The 24,299-nt window shown below is 32.0% G+C and overlaps 2 protein-coding genes across 4 annotated transcripts in view; one reads left to right on the plus strand and one right to left on the minus strand.

Moving 5' to 3' along the window:
* LOC119604468 (LHFPL tetraspan subfamily member 3 protein) overlaps nucleotides 1-6,502 on the plus strand; it is a 35,790-nt gene extending 29,288 nt beyond the window's left edge. The window contains exons 2-6 of one of the 2 annotated variants that reach the window (XM_037957106.1): nucleotides 1,095-1,302; nucleotides 4,629-4,762; nucleotides 4,852-4,978; nucleotides 5,592-5,834; nucleotides 5,893-6,502. In XM_037957106.1, coding sequence (XP_037813034.1) covers nucleotides 1,161-1,302; nucleotides 4,629-4,762; nucleotides 4,852-4,978; nucleotides 5,592-5,834; nucleotides 5,893-6,077 — 831 coding nt within the window. In that variant the 5' untranslated portion in view covers nucleotides 1,095-1,160 and the 3' untranslated portion in view covers nucleotides 6,078-6,502. The remainder of the gene's footprint in view (nucleotides 1-1,094; nucleotides 1,303-4,628; nucleotides 4,763-4,851; nucleotides 4,979-5,591; nucleotides 5,835-5,892) is intronic. The other variant, XM_037957105.1, reaches the window with a different exon arrangement.
* Nucleotides 6,503-19,708: 13,206 nt separating this feature from the next.
* LOC119604464 (lysosome membrane protein 2) overlaps nucleotides 19,709-24,299 on the minus strand; it is a 41,682-nt gene continuing 37,091 nt past the window's right edge. The window contains exons 7-9 of one of the 2 annotated variants that reach the window (XM_037957102.1): nucleotides 23,998-24,251; nucleotides 23,458-23,939; nucleotides 19,709-23,382 (exon numbers count right to left, since the gene is read on the minus strand). In XM_037957102.1, the coding sequence (XP_037813030.1) occupies nucleotides 23,463-23,939; nucleotides 23,998-24,251 (731 nt within the window). In that variant the 3' untranslated portion in view covers nucleotides 19,709-23,382; nucleotides 23,458-23,462. Of the gene's footprint in view, nucleotides 23,940-23,997; nucleotides 24,252-24,299 lie in introns of both variants that reach the window. The other variant, XM_037957100.1, reaches the window with a different exon arrangement.

Raw genomic sequence — 24,299 nt, forward strand, 5'->3', positions numbered from 1 at the left:
AAAGTTCACACAACTAAGTTTTATACAAACCTTGATGAACTTGACGAATTTCTAAATGATCGGACTTCATTTGACCCTAGCTCCCATACAATGCCCCCCTTCGGAAAATGACTTGAATATCCGCAATTCACTTATTAACACTGTTATTGCAATGAAATTTATCACAGACAATTATTATATAAATATAAATCTATCCAGCCCATTTTATCGGGATCGGTTCACATTTGCTCCTATCCCCCATATAAAGCCTCTTTCAGAAAATTAGTTTTTCGTCAATAAATTGCTTAAATAAATCGGAATCAAGGTAAAATTCCAGATAAATGCTTTATTATGAAAAATAGATCACATTTAATATTCATTACTGGTGTAGGGTATCATATGGTCGGTCACGCCCGACTATACTTTCTTACTTGTTAAAGTATGATTCTGCATAGTCAAATCTAATACTTTTACTGGTTCTGTATTTAAAATATACAAATTATATTGCATTTTTTGAACCAAAAATTACCATTTCAAAATGGATTTTTATGTCACCATAATCATTAAAAAACTAACAATACCCAAAGTATTGTTTAATGTAGGACAAATTTATACAAATGTGAATGAATTGTTTCATGAACCAAAAATTCGATTTTATCTTCTGTCATTGATAACAATGAAAAATAACTTTTAAAATATAAAATAGAAATAATCTCATAGAAATTAAAACTAGTTTTATTTCTTTTCAACAAAAATTAAAATAGTAGTTTTCAACTTTTTGTAAAAAGTGTGAATCATTAGTTATTATTAAAATAAAAATTTAGAAAAATATATAAAATAATTAAAAATGATTAATTGTGATAAATAAGCGCAATGAACAGGTTTTATGTACTTAAAGACATACTTAATATAATAAATTAAAATACATGACAAACTAAACAAAAGACTTAAATACCTAAAGATGGACAATGGCAAATCTTAAACAAAAATAATTCTAAGAAATAATTATTTACTTATAATAATAATTTTCTTTTACTCTAACATTTCTTATCATATTTTAACACAATTTTTAAATCCTATTTTCTTTTATTTTTGTTTTCTCTTTAATATTTTAGATCACTAGATCACGTTCTTAGAAGTCTAAAGAACATTAGTAATAGAAACAACATTATCGCTATAAAATGGGTACAAAAATCGAATATGTCGATACAACACATCTGTATGCCACCAAATACATACGCAACTCTAAAGCGATTGCGGTACTCTGGGCCATATTTACAATTTGTTATGCCATCATTGGAATTGTGGCATTTGTGACACCAGGTAATTAAATGAGAACATTTTTATTATTTTTGCACTTAATTGAAGTTATTTTGTTAACATAACTAAACACCTGTTGACACAAATAAAAACAAATTTAGTAACTTTAAATATTTTATTTTAATAATAAACCAAACAATTTAGCTTGGACATAATTTTATAGATTAAAAAAATTTTGCAATTGAAATAAAATTTGTCACGTTTTAAATAGATGCAAATTTTTGCACGAAACCTTTATTATCTTTATATAAAAATAATTTTAAAAAATTTGTTAAAAAGATGATATCATTTTGGTTTATTAAATCAGCGGATGAAATTGCTGAAATTATTAAAATTAATTGAATTGCAGAAATATTGAAAGTGACAAGTGTCATAATAGATAAACATGATTTCTTTATCTCAAATCCAAATCATTGTACGTTCGAGAAAGTTATGCCGACTCTTTATCAGTAATCTCAAACGTAATTACATAGGCCTTAGTAGTATTGAAAATAATTCTTCCCAATTCTCTTAATATCTACATGATCTCTCATTAAGTCCCTGTCATAATAATATCAAATTTCCATGGACATCACGACACTCCTATTGTCATTGAGCATTACAGTGACAAAAAGTCCTTGTGTTACAAATAGTCCCAAATATCATGAAAAGTCTTAATAACTCGAAATACCATAGAATATAGAACCACTGTGTCCAGACAAAACACAGCTATAAAAGACGTCTTTTAAGGAAATATAAAATGCAATATACACCAAAGTTAGGAAAAAAGTGTTCCTTTCTGAAATCCTAATAAAATATTTAGATAGCAGGTTTAGTTTCATGTACCCAAAAATTGGACCTCAAAGAAAAACAATTCTAACTTTACTTGTTATGTTAGGGACGCTCCCATTGAGTAGTGAGTAGTTATGTACTACAAGTATTAAGAAATTCCTATCAAGGTCCAAGAGTTTAAATTTTTTCAAATTGTTGCTGTCATTAGACAATCTGATGAATATTTAAGATATCAAGCTTATCGCAGTTGCAAGGACAGGGAATATGAAGAAACAGCCTTCCATCTTTTCTGCGAATGTCCTGCTCTAGCCGCCATTTTTGAAAGATTCTTTGGCAACTACTTCATATCCAACCTTGGTGAGCAATCCTGGTCAAAACTTAATGACCTCCTGAGATTTCTCACCGCTACAGGCGGGATCGTATGCTATATAATTCTACATCTGACGTATGGAGGGGTCCTGTCAAAACGGATTACTTTCGACTCTACTTGACCGTTTGATTTTCTGAGGTTTAAATCTGATTTAGCAGAAAAACATACATATATTTTGCATATATTTACATATATCTTGCAAAAAAGCTCTCCTAGTCTAGTCTATAGTCTAGTCTATAGTCTAGTCTATAGTCTAGTCTATAGTCTAGTCTATAGTCTAGTCTATAGTCTAGTCTATAGTCTAGTCTATAGTCTAGTCTATAGTCTAGTCTATAGTCTAGTCTATAGTCTAGTCTATAGTCTAGTCTATAGTCTAGTCTATAGTCTAGTCTATAGTCTAGTCTATAGTCTAGTCTATAGTCTAGTCTATAGTCTAGTCTATAGTCTAGTCTATAGTCTAGTCTATAGTCTAGTCTATAGTCTAGTCTATAGTCTAGTCTATAGTCTAGTCTATAGTCTAGTCTATAGTCTATAGTCTAGTCTATAGTCTAGTCTATAGTCTAGTCTATAGTCTAGTCTATAGTCTAGTCTATAGTCTAGTCTATAGTCTAGTCTATAGTCTAGTCTATAGTCTAGTCTATAGTCTAGTCTATAGTCTAGTCTATAGTCTAGTCTATAGTCTAGTCTATAGTCTAGTCTATAGTCTAGTCTATAGTCTAGTCTATAGTCTAGTCTAGTCTAGTCTAGTCTAGTCTATAGTCTAGTCTATAGTCTAGTCTATAGTCTAGTCTATAGTCTAGTCTATAGTCTAGTCTATAGTCTAGTCATAGTCTAGTCTATAGTCTAGTCTATAGTCTAGTCTATAGTCTAGTCTATAGTCTAGTCTATAGTCTAGTCTATAGTCTAGTCTATAGTCTAGTCTATAGTCTAGTCTATAGTCTAGTCTATAGTCTAGTCTATAGTCTAGTCTATAGTCTAGTCTATAGTCTAGTCTATAGTCTAGTCTATAGTCTAGTCTATAGTCTAGTCTATAGTCTATAGTCTAGTCTATAGTCTAGTCTATAGTCTAGTCTATAGTCTAGTCTATAGTCTAGTCTATAGTCTAGTCTATAGTCTAGTCTATAGTCTAGTCTATAGTCTAGTCTATAGTCTAGTCTATAGTCTAGTCTATAGTCTAGTCTATAGTCTAGTCTATAGTCTAGTCTATAGTCTAGTCTATAGTCTAGTCTATAGTCTAGTCTATAGTCTAGTCTATAGTCTAGTCTATAGTCTAGTCTATAGTCTAGTCTATAGTCTAGTCTATAGTCTAGTCTATAGTCTAGTCTATAGTCTAGTCTATAGTCTAGTCTATAGTCTAGTCTATAGTCTAGTCTATAGTCTAGTCTATAGTCTAGTCTATAGTCTAGTCTATAGTCTAGTCTATAGTCTAGTCTATAGTCTAGTCTATAGTCTAGTCTATAGTCTAGTCTATAGTCTAGTCTATAGTCTAGTCTATAGTCTAGTCTATAGTCTAGTCTATAGTCTAGTCTATAGTCTAGTCTATAGTCTAGTCTATAGTCTAGTCTATAGTCTAGTCTATAGTCTAGTCTATAGTCTAGTCTATAGTCTAGTCTATAGTCTAGTCTATAGTCTAGTCTATAGTCTAGTCTATAGTCTAGTCTATAGTCTAGTCTATAGTCTAGTCTATAGTCTAGTCTATAGTCTAGTCTATAGTCTAGTCTATAGTCTAGTCTATAGTCTAGTCTATAGTCTAGTCTATAGTCTAGTCTATAGTCTAGTCTATAGTCAGTCTAGTCTAGTCTATAGTCTAGTCTATAGTCTAGTCTATAGTCTAGTCTATAGTCTAGTCTATAGTCGAGTCTATAGTCTAGTCTAGTCTATAGTCTTATAGTCGAGTCTATAGCCTAGTATATAGTCTAGTATATTGTCGAATTTTTACTAGAGTCTTTAGTCTAGTATAGTCTAGTCTACTCTAGTTCTTTAAAACCTTAAAAGTACTCTTCTTGTTATAAGTTAGTACTGTTTCAAAATTCTGCCTGGAACATACCATATATAGAGATTAATTTGGCCTAATTGACCCAAGTAATTCAATAGTTAATTTAAAATCTAGAATAAGATAATTTTTAATTTATTGTACATTAAAATTTTTTATAATTTACTACTTACTTTTATTTTATTATCATTACAGAATGGGTAGGTGATCCCGACAATGAAAGTGCCGGTCGTTTAGGTCTCTGGCAAGTGTGTCAAAAAGATGAGATTTTCGATAATTGTAAAAGAAGATGGGAAACCATATTAACGGTGCCAACATTTTCATTTCAAGTAAGTACAGTCATGAAAGGTCAACTAAAGAAATATATAAAAATGAAATAAATACAAAAATTTTAATTAAAATTTTTCTCAAATTACAGTTGGCCACATTATTTATGGCGGCGTCCGTTGTTTTGGCCTTATTGACAATATGTTTTCTAATATTTGTTATATTCATGAAATCGACACGAGTCTTTCATATTTGTGGTTGGTTGCAAATAATATCGGGTATGTTGTAAATATTTACTTACATATGTTTATAGAAAATACATATAAATGTATTATTTACTCAAAATGATGAATGTATGATGAAAATGAAGTGAATGTATATGTAGTTGCTTGTATATATAATTAGTTTAGGTCTCAGATGATTGATTTACAAAATTACTGTCATCAAATTTTTTTGTTGCCGGTTTTTTTGAGGAGTTAATATTACGGAAGTTTTTCGTCTGCAAATAATAATTGTTGACTAATGAAAAGTGTTTTAAATGACATAGATTTATGTTTGTTTTTGGTTTTCTTTTTCTATATGAAATTATCATTATTAAGTATTTTATTTTTAAGTTTAAATGAAGGTTTTCTGGGAAACAGTTACTGAAATGATGACAGTTTTAATTGAGGTCATTGAATGATTTAATTGAAAGTTGTAAATATAAAGAACTTAAGTAGTTAATAAAAGTATTAACTATTTATTAGCAGAAAATAGTACTTCTTGACATTAGAATCTGAAATTCAGGAAGTTCTGGAGACGTTTTTACTAAAATTTCATTGTTTCCTTAGGCTCAACTTATTTTATTTCTTATATCGAAAGATTTTGACCTATTTTTCTTGAAAATTTCAGCTCTCTGCATGATTATTGCCTGTGGTGCTTTTCCCTTCGGCTGGAATTCGGATGATTTCCGCAAAATATGTGGACCAGATGCAAATCGTTTTGAATTGGGTTTATGTGGCATAAGATGGGCTTATCCTTTGGCCATAATTGGTTGCATTGATGGTGTGGTTCTAGCTACACTGGCATTTATATTAGCAACCAGACATGTGCGTTTACAGCCCGATCCACTCTATCAAAATTCTTTATATAAAGGTAAGTCCCTCAAAAAGATTTCTAAAAACGTAACTAATTACTTTTTGCAATACATTAGGTGAAATCAACAACAGTTATATAACCGATGCTGTCAGTTTAGCTGGTTCTCGCAAAAATCTTAATCTACAACCTATACTCTTAGTGGCCCCACCTGGTGATGATACTATTTCTCAATTTTCAAGTAGAACACCGAATCATCGATACAACCGACCGGATTATCACAATTCAATGCATCAGTTCTAGTAGCCCCTACAGATAGACTAGATTCTATTTTTAAATAGTTTTAAAATTTTAACAAAAATAAAAAAAAAACAACAACTGCCTATTCTTGCAATACCTTGTAACGTATAATGTAATGTATTACTCTAATTGTAGAAGTAATTTTTTTTATAAGTGTTGTAACATTTTGGACTGTTATTTAACTTTAAAACGTTTTTATATACTTTAATGTATGTATTTATGTACTATATTATATGTTTTGTATGTATTTATGAATAATGTTTTTTCTTTTGTTTTATGTAAAGTGTAAAATTTCTTTTTGTGTATTTTAATGAACAAATTTGAATAAGTATAATTGTGTGTAAAAGTACGAATACATTTTTAATATACAATGTAATCAATAATTTAGTAAGTTAATGAATAAATTATTTTTAATTTTATCGATAGTTGATTAAGTTTTTTTTAATGGATGTGTGAATATTTTGGATCCGTTCATATGTATATTGCTGGTTGGGAAAAATATTTTAGAAGAAACAAGTAAAAGTTCTATATTCGACTGTCTGTAAAAAATTTACCGTACGAATGTATTTAAGCAATTTATTGATGAACAAGTAGGAAAGTATAGTCGGGCATGGCCGACCATATAATACCCTACACCATGAGTATATTTTAAAAATTTTTATTTTTCATAAAGAAATTTTTATGTTGAGTTTACCTTAATTCCAAAGTATTTAAGAAATTTATTGATAAAAAACAAATTTTCTTAATGAGGCTTTATATAGGAGTATAGGTCAAACATAGGCCGATCCTCATTATATTTGGGAAAAGGATATATTTTTAAATAACAGTTAGTTATGTTGAGTTTCATTGCGATACAAATGATTACAAGTCAATTTTTTTACGACATTTTTTGAAGGGGGGTTTGTATGGAGGCTAGGGTCAAATAAGGGCCGATCATTACGAAAATCTGCAGTGTCATTTATACTTATATAAAACTTATTTGTGCCAATTTTTAGAGTGATAATAGTATATTTGACGTAAAAGCCCAAATCGGGAGGTACGGTTGTATGGGGGCTAGGTGAAATAATGGACCGATTTCAACCATTTTCAATAGGCTTCGTCCCTGTGCCAAAAAACGTGCTTGGTCCAAATTTCATCTTGAAAATTGCGGCCTGTACCTTGCGCACATGGTTTACATGGACAGCCAGCCACACAGACGGACGGACATGTTTTAATCGACTCAAAAAGTGATTCTGAATCGATCGGTATACTTTAAGGTGTGTGTAGGACAAATATTTGTGTGTGTTACAAACATCAGCATAAACGTATAATACCCTCCCCACTATAGTGGTGTAGGGTATAAAAACTAAATTTCTAAGAGAGGCTTTATATGGGAGTTAGGCTCAAATATACGCCGATCCTCAACAAATTGGGAAGAGGGATGTAATTTTATATAAAGGTTAGTTATACTGAATTTCATCGCGAAAGTAATAGTAAATTTTTGGACGTTTAAGTTATTTTTTAAAGGGGGGTTTGTATGGGGACTAGGGTCAAACGCCGGCCTATCATTATAAAAATTGGCACGGTCATTTATGCCTATATAAAACTAAGTTGTGCCAATTTTTGTTGAGATTGTAATTTATTTGACGTAGTTATGAGTTAAAAACCCTAAATCGGAAGGTAAGGTTGTATGGGAGCTAGGTGAAATAATGGACCGATTTCAACCATTTTCAACGGCAACGTCCTTGTGGCAAAAAACTCGTATGGTCCAAATTTTATCAAAATATCTTGAAAATTGTGGCCTGTAGCTTGCGCACAAGGTTTACATGGATAACCAGCCATTCGAACAGACGGACCGATGGACATGTCTTAATCGACTCAGAAAGAGATTCTGAGTCAATCGGTTTACTTTAAGGTGGGTGTAGGACCAATATTTTTATGCGTTACAATCATCAACATAAACGCATAATACCCTCCCCACTATAGCGGTGTAGGGTATAACAACAGAATATTTTTGTCCAATTTTTTAACCATGAACATATATGAGAGGTAGGGTCAATTATGCGTAAAAGTAATTATCTAAAGGGAAACTTATATGGTGGTAGGGACAATTATGTATCGATACCCATAAAATTGTGTACATAGATTTTGTTTTGTTGTCTATGGTCAGTTATAGACCAATCCTCATAAAATTCTGAATGAAGAATTATAATAAAAAACTTTTTATGGCGAGAACAACTATGAAGTACTCGTAATTTTTTCATGGTGGCTTTATATACGAGAGGTAGCATATTTTTTTGTCAAATTTCATCGCTGTACTCATATTTTTAATGGGACCTTAATAGGGGGTAGGGTAGGTTAACGACCCATCCGCATTACATTCGGTAGGAAGATTGCGTTTACTTATGTCGAATTTCTCCACTATACTCGTATTTTTAAGACAGTAATGAGCTTTAAAATCATTTTTTGATGGGGACCTTATGTTGGGGGTAGAGTCAATTATGGACTGATTCCCATAAAATTTGGTAGAGAGATTTTGGCTTATATAAAATTTATTTATGTCGAATTCCATCGCTATACTCTTATTTTTAAGTCGGTAATTAGTAATAATGTAATTTTCTGAAGACCTTATGTAGGCGGTAGTGTCATTGGTAGATAGATTTTGGCTTATAAAACTTATGTCGAATTTCATCGCTATATTTGTGTTTTTAAGCCGGTAATAAGTATTAATGTCATTTTCTGAAGGGGACCTTATATGAGGGGTAGGGTCAATTATGGACCGATCCCCATAAAATTTGATAGAGAAATTTTGGCTTATATAAAACTTATTTATGTAGAATTTCATCGCTATATTTGTGTTTTTAAGCCGGTAATAAGTATTAATGTCATTTTCTGAAGGGGACCTTATATGGGGGGGTAGGGTCAATTATGGATCGATCCCCATAATTTGGTAGAGAGATTTTGACGCATATAAAACTTATTTATGTAAAATTTCATCGCTATACTCGTATGTTTAATACAGTTATGACTGTTAAAGCTGTTAAAGCCACTTGTATGGATGCTAGGCGAAATCTTGGGCCGATATTGTCCATTTGCAATACCAAACAAACCTTACCTATAAGGAATATTTAGAATTTAATAAGGACCCAGAATATATATACTGGGTCTACGACCAATATTTCGATGTGTTACAAACGGAGTGACAAAATCAATATACCCCCATATTTTGAAGGGGTTTCCCCCTTTTTAGGTTCTCATTTACTCTGGGCACTTCATGTTACATTTCATATATCTTTATGTATGGAAATCTCAAGAAAGTACCTTTTAAGAACGAAAAAGTACATACAAGTCCCCTTATATATTTTATAAGGTAAATTTGTAAATTTGTTGAGAGTAAATTTGTTGATGTTCATATAAAATTACTTTAACGCCCCGGTAAGCTAGTTGGAAGTGTTTTAGCCTGTCAGTCTGGGGGTTGTGGGTTCGATTCCCACCAGAGACTCTGGTCTGCTACACTACAATGGGCATATGGTCATCGTCACCCTGCTCGGTAAATTAGGTTAGATTATAATTTGTAATTGTATTGTAATGGACAAATAAATAAATAAATAAATTAATATTTTGTTAAATTCGAAAGATCACGTCCATAATTGACTTAAGCCCTATTAAAAATATATCCCTGATGTTTACATAGGAGCATTCCTATTACGGTATATGATTTGATGGCGAGTATATAAGATTCCGCAGAGCCGAATATAACACTCGTACTTGTTTCAATTGACATCGGTTCACCCAGCCCCCCTACAACTGAACCCACAAATTGATCTTTGTAGCTAATAAATATGTCCAATACACTAATATCTACTCAAAAATCGGTATAACTAAGTTGTATAAGCCAAAAAAAAGCCATATGTCATATATAGAAAAATAAGCTTTTCTTCCTTAAATGTATCGAAATTCAACATAAATGCTTTACTAAAAATAACTTTGATTTTAATATACTCTAAAACTGGTGTAGGTTATCATATGGTCGGCCATGCCCGACAATACTTTCTTACTAGTTCCATGATTTATTTTCAAATAAAACGTTTAAATGTACGGACGAATGGTTACAAAATGTATATGTCGATAATAGTGTTTTCATAGACTTCGAACACTGTATTATCATCTTAACAACTATTGTGAATCAAATATTTTGGTTTGTGTCTGCGATAATTATAATGCTAGGTAAGTATCTTAGCAAACTGCTTTAGGGTGCCCACACTAAACAATATTTCTGGAGCAAATTGTAATTAGTTTTGAGATGTTTATTCATTTTTTTACGCCTCAATATCTAATGTATGTATATTAAGATTAGGAGGCATTCGTATTATATGTTCCTATACTCGTGTTTATGGAAGCATAAGAAGACTGAATGTTAATTGTTTTAAAGAATAATTAGCACTTGTCTAAGACCACCCATTTTATCCCAAAATATGAGGGTTATGCATCAAAAAAGGTGCAACTCCACTCAGAAACCATAAGTTTCATTGTGATTCCCTCCAGAGAAAATGAAGATAGAATGAAGTGATAAAGAAAAAAAACACTAGAAAAACAAGAAAGAACATAGAGTAAGAGAAGAGATAAATAGAAACAGTTTGATTCCAAAGGGGTTTCAAACCAGTCTGAGTCACCCTATAAAACCCTGTCGAAAAAATTACTAATTCCCCTGATAAAACCTAGTAGATTGCAATGATAAAATTCCAGAATTTTCCCCAGTTCGCAATGGAACCTATTTTCTAGATATTTCAACCTGAGATTCTATATTCAAAGGCAAATTATACTAAATTATTCTATTCCAGAACTGGTTGATGACGTCACTTGTTCTCCCGAATATCAATCTATAAAAGTGACAGCTGGGTGATTTCACATTATTTTCCTGTCATTAAGGTTCGAACCTAATCTAGTTAGTTCGTCCGGAACCTTTGCACATTGCAGTTTCCCGGTACCCAACACAGTCTAATGGTAAACAGTCTCAATATATCTCTAATGGTATTTCTACAATCTTCTACCAGGCACAAATGCACCAGGCGCCCATGCTCTAAGAGCAGTTTTACTATCGAAGTACATAAATTGTCACAACCGATCCTAGATAGACATGATTCCGTATTAATTCCGTTGTTTTCCAGATCGCTAGAATCTGAGCTTGGAAGATATTAAATTCATCAGGGTGTCTCAAGACTTCTTATATTGATGCTTTCCAGATCGCTATAATCTCTGCTTGGAAGATACTACATTCGTCGGGTAGTCTGAAGGCCCTTTTATATCGGTATTGGCGATCTCTCTTGAAAACTGAACAGTTATCAAACATTCTATAGGATACAAGCCAATCGTCCCTAGTTGGAAATTTCATTCGAAAACCCCCGAAGTCTAGATTTATCACGATTAAGCAAACCTATTTCGTATCTAACGAAGACTCGAAACTTGATAGATTTCTAGCCGCCATACACGTTTCTATAGATGGCAGGTACAGAATAATGTCCAAGGCCGTTGATGGAGTACTGTAATGGCACCAGTAATGCTAACAGCGGTACACGTTAGAGCTTTATTCGACATCTTCCGATACTTGTCCTTTCTCAAAGCCTCCCGCCAGACAATTAAACTATATGTATGTTAGAACAGGTCTGAGTTCCTTTTTTATTCTTTCCTGAGTATTTTCTTACCATGAAAGCTATCTATCAAGGAAAGTCCCTAAATGGTTAGCTTCTCTATAAACTTAGTTCGAATCAATCTAACTTTGGTAGTCTGACGTCGTCTACTTCTGGTAAATAGTAGCAGTTCCGTTTTCCCAGGACTTACGTTCAGAACTTTAGCTTTAGTTCATAACAAGAGCTCACCTAGTTTAGTCGCCATGGTGTCACTGATCGTGGATAGACATTTTCCTTTGACCAATAGCACCATGTCATCTGCATAGATAGCGAACTCCCCGACTTTAGATTCTAATTGCCGCAAATAGCCACAAAAGGGACAATAAAAACCCCCTGTGGTGTCCCTCTATTAACCCTTCTCCTAATGAAATGATGCCCCAGATTCGGTTGATAATTCTGCTGCTAAGTATGCAGATTAAACACTTCATTGCGTGTCATCAAAGTTGGTCCCTCAAGTTAAACACTCTTGCTGTGTTACATTTTTATAATTTCTACTTTTTTGTGTGAGGGTATGGCACCTCGCCCCCTTGACATTTAAGAAAACGTATTCTTTGAGGCAAAATAGTTATTTCTCATGTAAATCTTTTTCAGACATTCACTAGGAGTTCCACACATAGAAATTTCAATAAATTAAAATATGTGATTAAACATCATTGATAATAATTAATAATTTGCTTTCATTTTCGTTTATTCTGTTTCCGAAAATTTTAACACAAATAAAAAGAACAATCAAATAAATATTTTCTCCCCACCAAATTTATTACAGATACTAATAGAGTGTTAGATTTTCTACCACCATTATTGAAAAATGGCTGACAGGCTGTCTGTTATAGTGTTTGCATGTGAAGGTAGTGGTGGTTTAGTATTTCCGTTTGTTACATTTTATTTTTCTCCATTTCCGCTAGATAATTCAATATAAAAATTCCAATATTTGGCGTCAGCTTGTTGGCCACTTAGATTATGTTAACGCATTATAAATGCGTTGATAGAATAACTTATGAATTATATTTATATTTAAACGAGAGACGTTCAAAATACACCCAAAGTACACAAATTCAAAGAAATCTGGCAAAAAACAATAATGTGTAGACTGAGAAATCAACCACTTGCTACTTAAATGTGCACAAAGTGCGTGAAATAATAATAAAAATATAGATTTTTTTTCTCCATTTTAGATGAATTTTCTTTATTTTATTTTGAATTAAGATGTCTATGTAACATATGCTGCCAAACAAACCTATTTGTTTCTCCGACTCCTTCTGTGTTTTATTTGAGGATTTTCCTTTTCAATGGCTTTTGATTGTGAATTCTGTTTATTCTTAATTTTATTGGGATTTTTGTTTTTGGTAGATTAGGGATGGAATGTATAAATCAAAGAAAGTACCGAAAAAATTTACTTTTTTTTCATTTCCTACTTTTTTAATTTAGTACTAAGAAAGCTCTTTTCTGCAAAAGTGACTGAGAATGTTTAAGCAACAAAAAAGGACCCAATAACAATTCGAAATTGAGTAAGTTTTTTTTGGGGAAATTATTTTAAATGTAAAAAATATAATTTCTTTATATCAATGGTACCAAAAGCTCCATTGTAAAACAATTTTCCTCCCTTTTGTAAATAGTCGCTCTGTTCTGTTACGTATGGAATATACCCTCTCTTAGCAATGGCCAATTGCTCTAAATTGTTATTGGCATGTGAAAATGGATGAGAAAAGCTGCGTTTTATTGATTCGTATATATTCTTCGAAAATTGGGCGCTAAACAACTTCAAATGAGTTTTTCGTTATTATTGTAGTTTTTGTTTTATTTGTATTTATTTGATTAGAATATCGTTTAACGGTTAATATCGTTGTTATCGCTATTATTTCAATGTGTGGGTATTGGTATATATTTGTGTGTATTAGTCGATGGAGGCCATCCTGCAGTTTTGTGGGTGACAGTGTATTCGGTTTTATGTAATCTATAGTCTTAACTATAGTCTAGCCTATAGTCGGCGCCATAGTCTAGTCTGTAGTGTAGCCTACAGTCTAGCATATAGTCTGAAATATAGTCTACAGTTTGGACTATAGTGTAGTCTGGACTATAGTTTATAGTCTATAGTCTGGCAGTTTATAGTCAGGATTATAGTCTATAGTCAGGACTATTGTCTAGTCTGGACTACAGTTTATAGTCTATAGTCTGGCAGTTTATAGTATGGAGTATAGTTTGGACTATAGTTTATAGTCTGGTAGTTTACAGTCTGGATTATAGTCTAAAGCCTGGAATATAGTCTGTCCTATAGCCTTTAGTCTATACAATAATCTATAGTTTGGACTATAGTCTATAATTTGCACTATGGCCTATAGTCTGTTCTACAGTGTATAGTCTGGACTATAGTGTATAGTCTGGACTATAGTCTATAGTCTGGACTATAGTCTATAGTCTGGACTATTGTCTAGTCTGGACTACAGTTTATAGTCTGGAATATAGTTTATAGTCTATAGTCCGGTAGTTTATAGTCTGGATTATAGTCTAAAGGTTGGACTATAGTCTGTCCTATAGCCTTTAGTCTATACAATAGTCTATAGTTTGGACTATAGTCTAAAGTCTGGACTATAGTCTATAGTCTGGACTATAGTCTATAGTCTGGACTATAGTCTATAGTCTGGACTATAGTCTATAGTCTGGACTATAGTCTATAGTCTGGACTATAGTCTATAGTCTGGACTATAATCTAGTCTGAACATTAGTCTATAGTCTGGACTATATTCTATAGTATGGACTATAGTGTGTAGTCCTGCTATTGTCTAGTCTGGACTATAGGTTATAGTCTGGAATATAGCCAATAGCCTGGACTATAGTCTAAAGTCTTGTCTATAGCCTTAGTCTATACAATAATCTATAGTATGAACTATAATCTATATTCTGAGCTATAATCTATAGTCTGGACTATAGTCTATAGTCTGAACTATAGTCAATAGTCCAGACTATAGTCTGTAGTCTATAGTCTGGACTATAGTCTATAGTGTGGACTATAGTCTATAGTGTGGACTAAAGTCTATAGTCTGGACTATGGTCTATATTTTGGACTAGTCTGGTCTATTCTGAACTATAGTATGGTCTATAGTCTGGACTATAGTCTTTAGTCTGGACTATAGTCTAAACTATAGTCTTTAGTCTGGACTATAGTCTAAACTATAGTCTTTAGTCTAGACTATAGTCTTTAGTCTGGACTATAGTCTATAGTCTGGACTATGGTATAGTCTGGACTATGGTATAGTCTGGACTATAGTCTATAGTCAGGAATATATTCTATAGTCTGGACTATAGTCTATAGCTTAATGTGTAGTCTATAGTCTGGATTAGTCCATAGCCTGGACTATAGTCTATAGTCTGAATTATAGTCTTTAGTCTTGACTATAGTCTATAGCCTGGATTGTAGTCTATAGTCTGGACTATAGTCCATAGACTATAAGTTATATAGTCTGGACTATGGTCAAGTCTAGCAATAAATTGTCGAATATTTTTAAAGTTTATTGGGGATAATCACCCTACACTGTTGGGTATATAATATTTGAATGATTGTGTTGGTAATAAGCGATTAATATTTAGTAGAACGAGAGAACAACAGTATATGATATGGAATCAAACATGGCGTGGTTTGAAAGGAAGACTAAACAATGGGAGAAAAGTATGATTTTACGATTATTTTATTCTTATTAAATTGTTCTAATGGCCTTTTATTGGTGTCGTAAATAAGTTGGTTTATGGGAATATTTTCATTTAAAGATATTATTAGTTTTTTTATAGATATTTGATGTTTTTATGTGAGTTAATAAGAATGTTAGAAATGGAAATGGAGGATTATATAGAGAGAAGAGAAGATATTGAGGAATAACTGTTCTCTTAACAAACTTAATAAGTTCTTTGGATTTTTTGTCAAATAGTTAAATTAAATACTTTAGTGGTTTTCTTCTAAAGGACCTTTCATTTCCTTTGATTTAAAAAATTAAGTAAATGTCGCAAGCATTAGATGGACATAAAAGCTATTTGATTTACACATCAAAAAAGCCTAGAGAAAAACCAAAAAAAAAAAAATCCTTTATAGTGACCAAGACAACAACTACTTTTCTCTTTAAAAAAATGGCCTCATGTGGATACAAATATTGTTCCTTTTCTTTCAACATTTTCATTTTTTATATTCAGATAAATCAGTTTAGTTTCTTTAAAAAACAATTGTAATAGATTAATGTTAAGTGTCCTTAAAACAAACAATTGTGAAATTTTATGTTAAAGGGTCATATTCATAATAATTTATTAAAGGTTTATAGAACAAATTTTATATGAAAATTTGTTTAATAAAGCTGTGATAAATTATTATGATTAAGACCCTAAAAATCTTAAGAAAAGAAACTGAAAAATTGTAATTTGCTTTGATGGACGTCCTTTTTTTGATGTTAGCCAACACTTGGTGTTTTAAGGAAGAAAGGAAGGAAGTATTGAAGTACATATTTTTTAATGGAGCCATAAATTTTGATTTTTTTGAATATATGGTTAGTAATAAATTTCCTTTTGAATATAGTAGTTTCTGATTCTGTTGGCATAATAATTTTCCGTTTCTTTTAGTTAATAAATAGTTTTTTTTATAAAATAAACAATATTAATTTCTGCTACTGACATTTGGAAAATTTAAAACCTTTAAGGCGTAGTTTTACTAAAAAAATCCTCACAAAAGATTGTACATTTAACTTTATTGTATAAGGGAATTATTTGTAAAGTAGTATAAAAAATAATGATAGTAAAAATTTATAATAAATTTACTATACAATTATTACCGTTTTTGCGAAGATACGATATAGTTATCGTGGTTTACTTAAGATATTTAAAAACAAGTAAGAAAGTATAGTCGGGCGTGACCGACCATATGATACCCTACACCAGTTATGAATATTAAATGTGATTTATTTTTCATTATAAAGCATTTATCTTCTATTACCTTGTTCCGATACATTTAAACAATTAATGGATGGAAAAGTAATTTTCTGAAAGAGGCTTTATAGGGGGGCTAGGGGCAAATATGGACCAAGCCCGATAAAATTTTGTAAATATATTTATATTTACATAATATTTTATTGTGCTGAATTTCATCGCGATATTTGTGTTTATAAGTTAATTTTGGACATTCAAATAATTTTCTGAAGGGGACTTTGTATGGAAGCTAGGGTCAAATGAGGCCCGATCTCTATGAAATTTGGCAAGGTCATCAAGGCTTGTATAAAACTTAGTTGTGCCTCTTTTTATCAATTTACAGGTATATTTAACATAATTATGAGCTCAGAAGCCCTTTTCGGGGGGTTCTGTTGTATGGGGGCTAGGTGAAATAATGAACCGATTTTAACCATTTTCAATAGGCGTTCTTGGGCCGAAAAAAAATTTCATCCAATTATCTTGAAAACTGCGATCTGTACCTTGCGCACAAGGTTTACATGGACAGCCAGCCAGACGGACGGACGGACAGACGGACATAGCTTAATCGACTCAGAAAACGATTCTAAGCCGATTGGTATACTTGGGGTATAGGACGAATATTATTGTATGTTACAAACATCAGCACAAATCCAATATTCCCTCCCCACTAAAGTGGTGTAGGGTATAACAAGTAGGAAACTAAGTATAGTCGGGCGTGAACGACCATATGATACCCTAGACTAGAACATTTAACAAATTATGAAGTCTATTCGGCGTATCCGGCTTTACGGGGGCTAGGTGAAATAATGAACCGATTTCACACATTTTCAATAGCCTTCTTGGTGCTTGGACCAAAAGAGGCGTACGTGCCTTTATCTTAAAAATTGCGACCTTTAGAGTGTGCACAAGGTTTTCATAGACATATCCATGTCCGGACACACAGGCGGACAGACAGACAGGCGGACGGACAGACTGAACTAGCATTATCGACTCGGAGAGTGATTCTGAGCCGATTGGTATACTTTAAGTTGAATATAGAACCAATATTTTTGGGTGTTACAAACTTTAGCATATACGCATAATACCCTCCCCAAAACCCCCATAAGATCACTCTGAATGATGAGATTTTTGGAAAATGAGAAAATCGTGTAATAAAAGCCGAAAGGGTGGATCCATAAAGACCTTATTACATATAAAGGTTTGCCATATAGGTTATAGGTATTTTACTATTTCCTTTTATGAGTTAAAACACAACCGAGCTCCACTCGAAACTGTAATGAGATATATTGCATTCCTCATAATGGAAGCAATAAGAACTACGACTATCAAAGTGTTAGTTGTTTTAGGGGTTATCCTAGGATCATACGTGTTCTCCCTAATCACTTCTCGAATTTTGCCTATTGTACGCCGAAACCTTTCTTTTATATACTAAGATGGCTACAATTAGGTTGGGGCATTAACATGGATGAGTACGGAATTGAAATCAGTATCTGCTATAAAAGGAGCTTTAAGTTGTCTTCGGTTCTATAGAATATCCGGCATGGACATTCGACATTACTGATAACCAGACAGCTATTAAACCCCTGATCGGTGTTTTCACCACATCTAAACTTGTCAGAGAATGCCGGACGCTTCTATACCAATGAGCAAACTTGTACGATAGCGAAGACCTAGATTCATACTACGTTACGGCTTTTGAATATGCATCGAATTTGGATAGATGTTTTGGTATTCATAACACAGTTCGACAAATTTTTAACCCAGAGACCAAGCATACTTTTCTGAAGGATTGAGTCACGCTGAAACCGAATCTGGCCATCACATCTGGGAGATATCGTGTCCTAAAGTTTGAAAAACGCTTGAAAAACGCCATTTTTGGCCCTTTTTGAAAGTCGATTATTTTAACTTTTAATTAAATGCTTAACATCTGGCATATCTTTTTATACCCTACAACACTTTAGTGGGGAGGGTATATTGGGTTTGTGCTGATGTTTGTATACCCACCTTAAAGTATACGCACAATAATATTGGCCCTATACCCACCTTAAAGTATACCAATCGGCTTAGAATCATTTTCTGAGTCGATTTAGCTATGTCCGTCCGTCTGTCCGTCCATGTAAACCTTGTAATCAAATTACAGGTCGCAATTTTGAAGATAATTCAATGAAATTTGGTACATTATCTTCTATTCTCCCTGGGACGAAGCCTATTGAAAATGGTTAAGATCGGTCCATTATTTCACCTAGCCCCCATACAACTGAACCCCTGAATAGGGCTTGTAAACGTTGTAATCAAACTACAGGTCGCAATTTTGATGATAATTCAATGAAATTCACCTAGCCCCCAACCCGACGAATAGGGCTTTTAAATTCATAATTATGTTTAATATAATCGTATCTCGATAAAAAGCTGCAAAACCAATTGCTATACTAGCCTTGATGACTCTCAAGAATTTTATAATTATAGGGTCTCATTTGACCATAACACCTATACAAAGCCCCCTTCAAAATTTGACTTAAATGTCCACAATTTTATTCAACAATAAATGGCTCAAGTATATCTGAGGCAAGGTACAATTCAACTACAATGCTTTATTATGAAAACAAAATCACATTTCATTTTTGTAACAGGTGTAGGGTATTATATGGTCGGCCTCATCCGACTATAATTTCTTACTTGTTTCTTCTTCGAAATATCTTCACCTAAAATCTAATTCCAATTTTTCAAACCTTCCTCCTATTCTAGATGTTACAGTTTGTCAGATATATAAATTTGTATATTTACTTCATATGGTTGGTGGCACGCCCACTATCACTACAACACTTGAGGACTATATTAAAGTATCATAGGGGCGATACCACGCCTACTTGATTTTACCTATTGTTCTTCACATACACATATAAAGGAACTTACTGCTCCTATAAGCTACAAGCAATTAAACAAAATCATACATTCATTTTTATATATAACTAGATTTATTTTTAAAAAAAGTTTCTAAAATTCTATATAGAAAATAGTTTTTAATTCATTATATAAAAAAATACACCGAAAATACACATCTCGATAACTTAGAATTTAATAAAGAAAATATTAACAATTGAATAATAAATGTTAAAGGCCTAAAAATGACTAAATATTTTTAAAAATGTACAAATAAGATATAAACAGAGAGTGGTATGGGGGAAGGACGGATTTCGAGGATAAGGGGAATGCCAGCAAATAAATAAAAAATATTTTTTAAATATAAAAAAAACTATTTGCTAATTTCATAAAATTATAAATATTTATAAAAAAAATAGTATATACAAATTACTTTACTAATGGCTAAGAATAAGTTATTTTTTTTTAATTTGACTGACAAACCTTAAATTTATATAATTTTTTTTTTTTTGTTTTAAACTAAAACTTATAATAAAATATACTCTCATTTTTATTAGCAAATTAAAAATGACTAGTGAATTAATATGTTTAAAAGTAGGGATTATATATTTATAAAATAACTTAAATTATTATTTTGTTTAAATATAAAAGTATAAAATAGACCTAAAACTCCCAGTTCTTAAGAAGAAATTATAATTAAAATATGAATAATACAAAATAATATAGTGAATTATTTCTTAAACTAAAGAGGTTGGTTGGTAGTGGATAAACAAAATTTCGTTTTTTTATATAAAAAGGAAATTCAAATATGTATTTTATTATAGGAAGGGATTTGGTTTTATAAAAAATGAGGTTTGTTTTTAGTTTTTCAATTAAGGCGTGAGGCTAAAAATTTAGTTCTTTTTTAAATTAAACTAGCAAACTTTTATTTGGAAACGATTCCAAGTCTATGTGGGCTTAAATCAGTTATCGGCTGAGAGTGTTAAAAGAGCGCTCTGGCTGGTACTGTTTGTTCATGTGTGGAGAAAGGCGAAGATGAAGTCAGGTATGTAGAATGTATCCTTTAGGATCTATATATGTGAACTAGTCTATTGATAGGAATAGTCTATTGACTAGCTAATCTATGGACCATTCTGTTGGTCAATATATAGTCTATGGACTAATCTATTTACCATTATATGGACTAATTTATAGACTAATCTGTAGTTAAATTTATTGGCAAGTCTATGGACTAATAGCTCAAATAATTGAAAAAGTACTATTTACGATCGAAAAAGTACCAAAAATTAGGAACTATAGAACAGTATTTAGAGATGGTTCACCTTTTGCTACTAAAGTGTTAAACTCCATTTAAAACAAAACTCTCGCACAATTCCCAAACTCCGATTGGTCGGAATTTCTCAGTGACTGCAACCTTTATAAAATCGCCGTGTGTTTGAGATTACGTTCGTATGATCAGGAGCTTTTTGCCGATAACTGGATCAAAAACATTTCTCAAGATAGTACTAAAGCTTATTTTGACAAATATTTGATAAAGATCAATAATTGCCAATTTGGTTCGACTTTTAAGGGCTTAAACTATTCGATTTTGAGTCAAAATTTTTTATCAGTTCAATCTACATATTTGTTCCATCTTAAGTCATATTGTCTAAACATTATTAATGGCTAATCATGCCATATTATAGCTTTCCGGTTAATTTCTCTTCTGATTCATATTTTTTGTTTATATATTTATATTTTGGTTCAAAATTTTTATCGTTTCAAAGTATATGGTCCATATTGTATTTTTGGAAAAATTAAAGACGGACGGACTGAAATTTTGTTCTAATTTATCTTTCTGTTTGGTTTTGGTCCATTTTCAATACCCAAAGTTTCACATCATCTGAAGACATCATCCATGGATAATATCCATTTTGGAAACATTCCTATTTTATCATAATTTTGATGACGGAAGAACAGCCCCTGTGCTTCTATTTATCTTTCAGTTTGAACGCTCATTTTTAATACCAAACTTTGCGGAAGGTTTGACCATGGTCCAGTTTATGGACATATTCCAATTTTGACTGTTGTTTTAAACGGACCCCTATATTATTATCTATCTTTCCGATTGAACGACTTCGCTCATTTTCAGAAATGTCTAAAAAGTTTCTCTCCTTATCATATTTGGTCCATCTTAAGTCAATTTAGACTAAACATGATTAGGGATTATTCATTCCATATTATAGCTTTCTGGCTATTTTCCCTTCTCATTCAGATTTTTTGTTTATTTTTGGATGGACGGACATTTTTTTATAATAAATTTTGGTTCAAAATTTTTATGGTTTCAAGCTCTATTGGTCCAAAGTGTATTTTTGGTAAAATTAAAAACATTTTAAGACGGACGGACAGAAATTTTATTCTAATTTATCTTTCTGGATGAACCATATAGCCCATTTTCAATACCCAAAATTTCACATCATCTGAAGACATCATCCATGGATAAGATCCATTTTTGGAAATATTCCAATTTTATCATAATTTGAATGACGGACATACATACAGTCCCTTTGCTCTTATTTATCTTTCAGCTTGAACGATTTGTTTCATTCCTTGGCCATGGTCTTTATTCAGAAATATTCCAATTTTTGCTTGTTTTTTTAACGAAAGACGGACAGATCCTTTGCTTTATTATATCTTTCTGCTTGAACGGTTTGATCCAATTTCAATACCAAACATTATTGATCATAATAGAAGATCAGCTCTTTGTCTATTGTATAGTTTTTGAAATGTTCTAATATTAACGGACGCACAGTCCCTTTCTGGTTGAACAATATGATCGATTTCCAAATTAAACTCTGAGGATGATCCTCTTATCATAGTAGATCCTCTCCTTGCTCATTGTCCGTTGTTGAAAATATTCCAAGTTTGCCTGTCTTTTAAACAGAAGGACGGACAGCCCTTTTATTTTAATTTATCTTTCTGGTTGAACCGTTTGGCCCATTTTTAATACGAAACATTTCTGATCACCCCCTTTGATATAATTTATCTTACTGGTTGAAAGTTCTGGTTCCTTTTTTGAATATCAAACCATTTTGATCTTCTGAGAAGATCACTTCCATATAGTCCATATTTGGAAAAATTTAAATCTTGCTTGTTTTTGATGGATGTTCGGACGATCTGGTACATTTTTGATCATCTGATCAGGGATTTTAAGAAAATATTGGACTTTATTTTATAGTTAGATAAATTCTGATAACTTGTCGTTTGTAGCCTGACGCTTTAATTGTAATTTTTGTACGATTACCCAGTCCAAAATGGTTAATAGTGCAAAAGTAAACTTCTATTGGGGGAAACAATAAATAACTAAAATAATGTTAATAGAATTAGAGTTAAAATGAATGGCATTTAAATATAAGATTTGGTTTTGTTACGAAATTTTCTTTAAACAAAAACTATAACTATATATTTGCAAAATGAGTTAACTCGAAATAATTGTTTAGTTTACGTAATGATTTTTATATTTTTGGTATAAAAAAATGGAATGAAATTCAAAATAAGTTTTGTTACTAAACTAATTTCATGAGTAAAGAAAAAAAAAACTTAAAATCATTAAAGAAAATTATATGAAAATTTATAAATTAATTCTTTAAAAAAAACACATACAAACTAACTATAACATTCATATTTGTTCTTCATTCAAACATTCAATTAAAATTAAATCACAATTTGTTGTTGTCTCTTTTTTGTTGGTGCAACCTTTAATGTTGCCACAGGATTTTCTGCTATTACTGCTTCTATTTCCCATCTTATATATTCGTCTAACAAAAATTGCACTTAACTAGCTAGGGAAAAATTTTTTGTTTAAAAATCTAACCTAAAATGCTTGGCTTAAAGTTAAAAGTTAACTATATATTTACAAATACTATGACGAATCGTTGTTTGTATTCATTATAGGCACAACATCTTCCCGATCGTCCACACAGGAGGTGGGCATTGCCTTGAGTAAAGTATATGACTCGCGATGCATAAACTTGTGTTGATGATGAGCAATAAAACTGCTGCCACGCCTTAGAGAGCGTCTGCCCATTTCGAGTATTTCTAGAGTGGGATCACGAGCAAATACATAATTTTGATAGGCACGCAGGAATATAAAGACTATGGCAAAAGCTCCGCCCACTATCATAAAGTAGGAAGCAATAGGTATTATGGTGGGAGCAAATACAGTGGCCACATAAATCCATCTTCTGATGGCGGGTGTTAGATCAGAAATGCCCTCTTCTAGCCACATGACCGGAAATATAAAGCTGCGAAAGTTTTTCACCGGATAAACATCACGTGCTTGAGTAACTTTCAGATTCAATTGTATGCGCACTTTGCCCTCCAAAGGTACCCCGAGTTTCTGTTCAAAAAATATCAAAGTAAATACAAGTATTTAACATATTTTACTTTTAACCTACCGGTTGTACTTTAAAATAGGTTTCATGTTCTGAACTATTGGGTTTTAAACCCTCTACCGATTCCAATAAACTGCTATCGGCTTGATAAAAATGGGGATTTGATAAATACACTGGCGCTCCATACTGACAAGGACTTATGTTTTGTAAACCCTTAACAGCATCATAATCTCTAGTATCAAAACATTGATTTTCCGGATGATGTTCAGCATCACCGTAAGACGTCTCCGGTAATTTATACAAATCAGCATCAATACCTTTTTATAACATATAAAGAAATTTTCAAAAAATCGTTAAAATTTTGT

The sequence above is a fragment of the Lucilia sericata genome, unplaced genomic scaffold, assembly GCF_015586225.1.
Source record: "Lucilia sericata isolate MDLA Ls3-8-SP2 unplaced genomic scaffold, ASM1558622v1 Contig000397F_arrow, whole genome shotgun sequence".
In the NCBI taxonomy this organism is placed as follows: Eukaryota; Metazoa; Arthropoda; class Insecta; order Diptera; family Calliphoridae; genus Lucilia; species Lucilia sericata.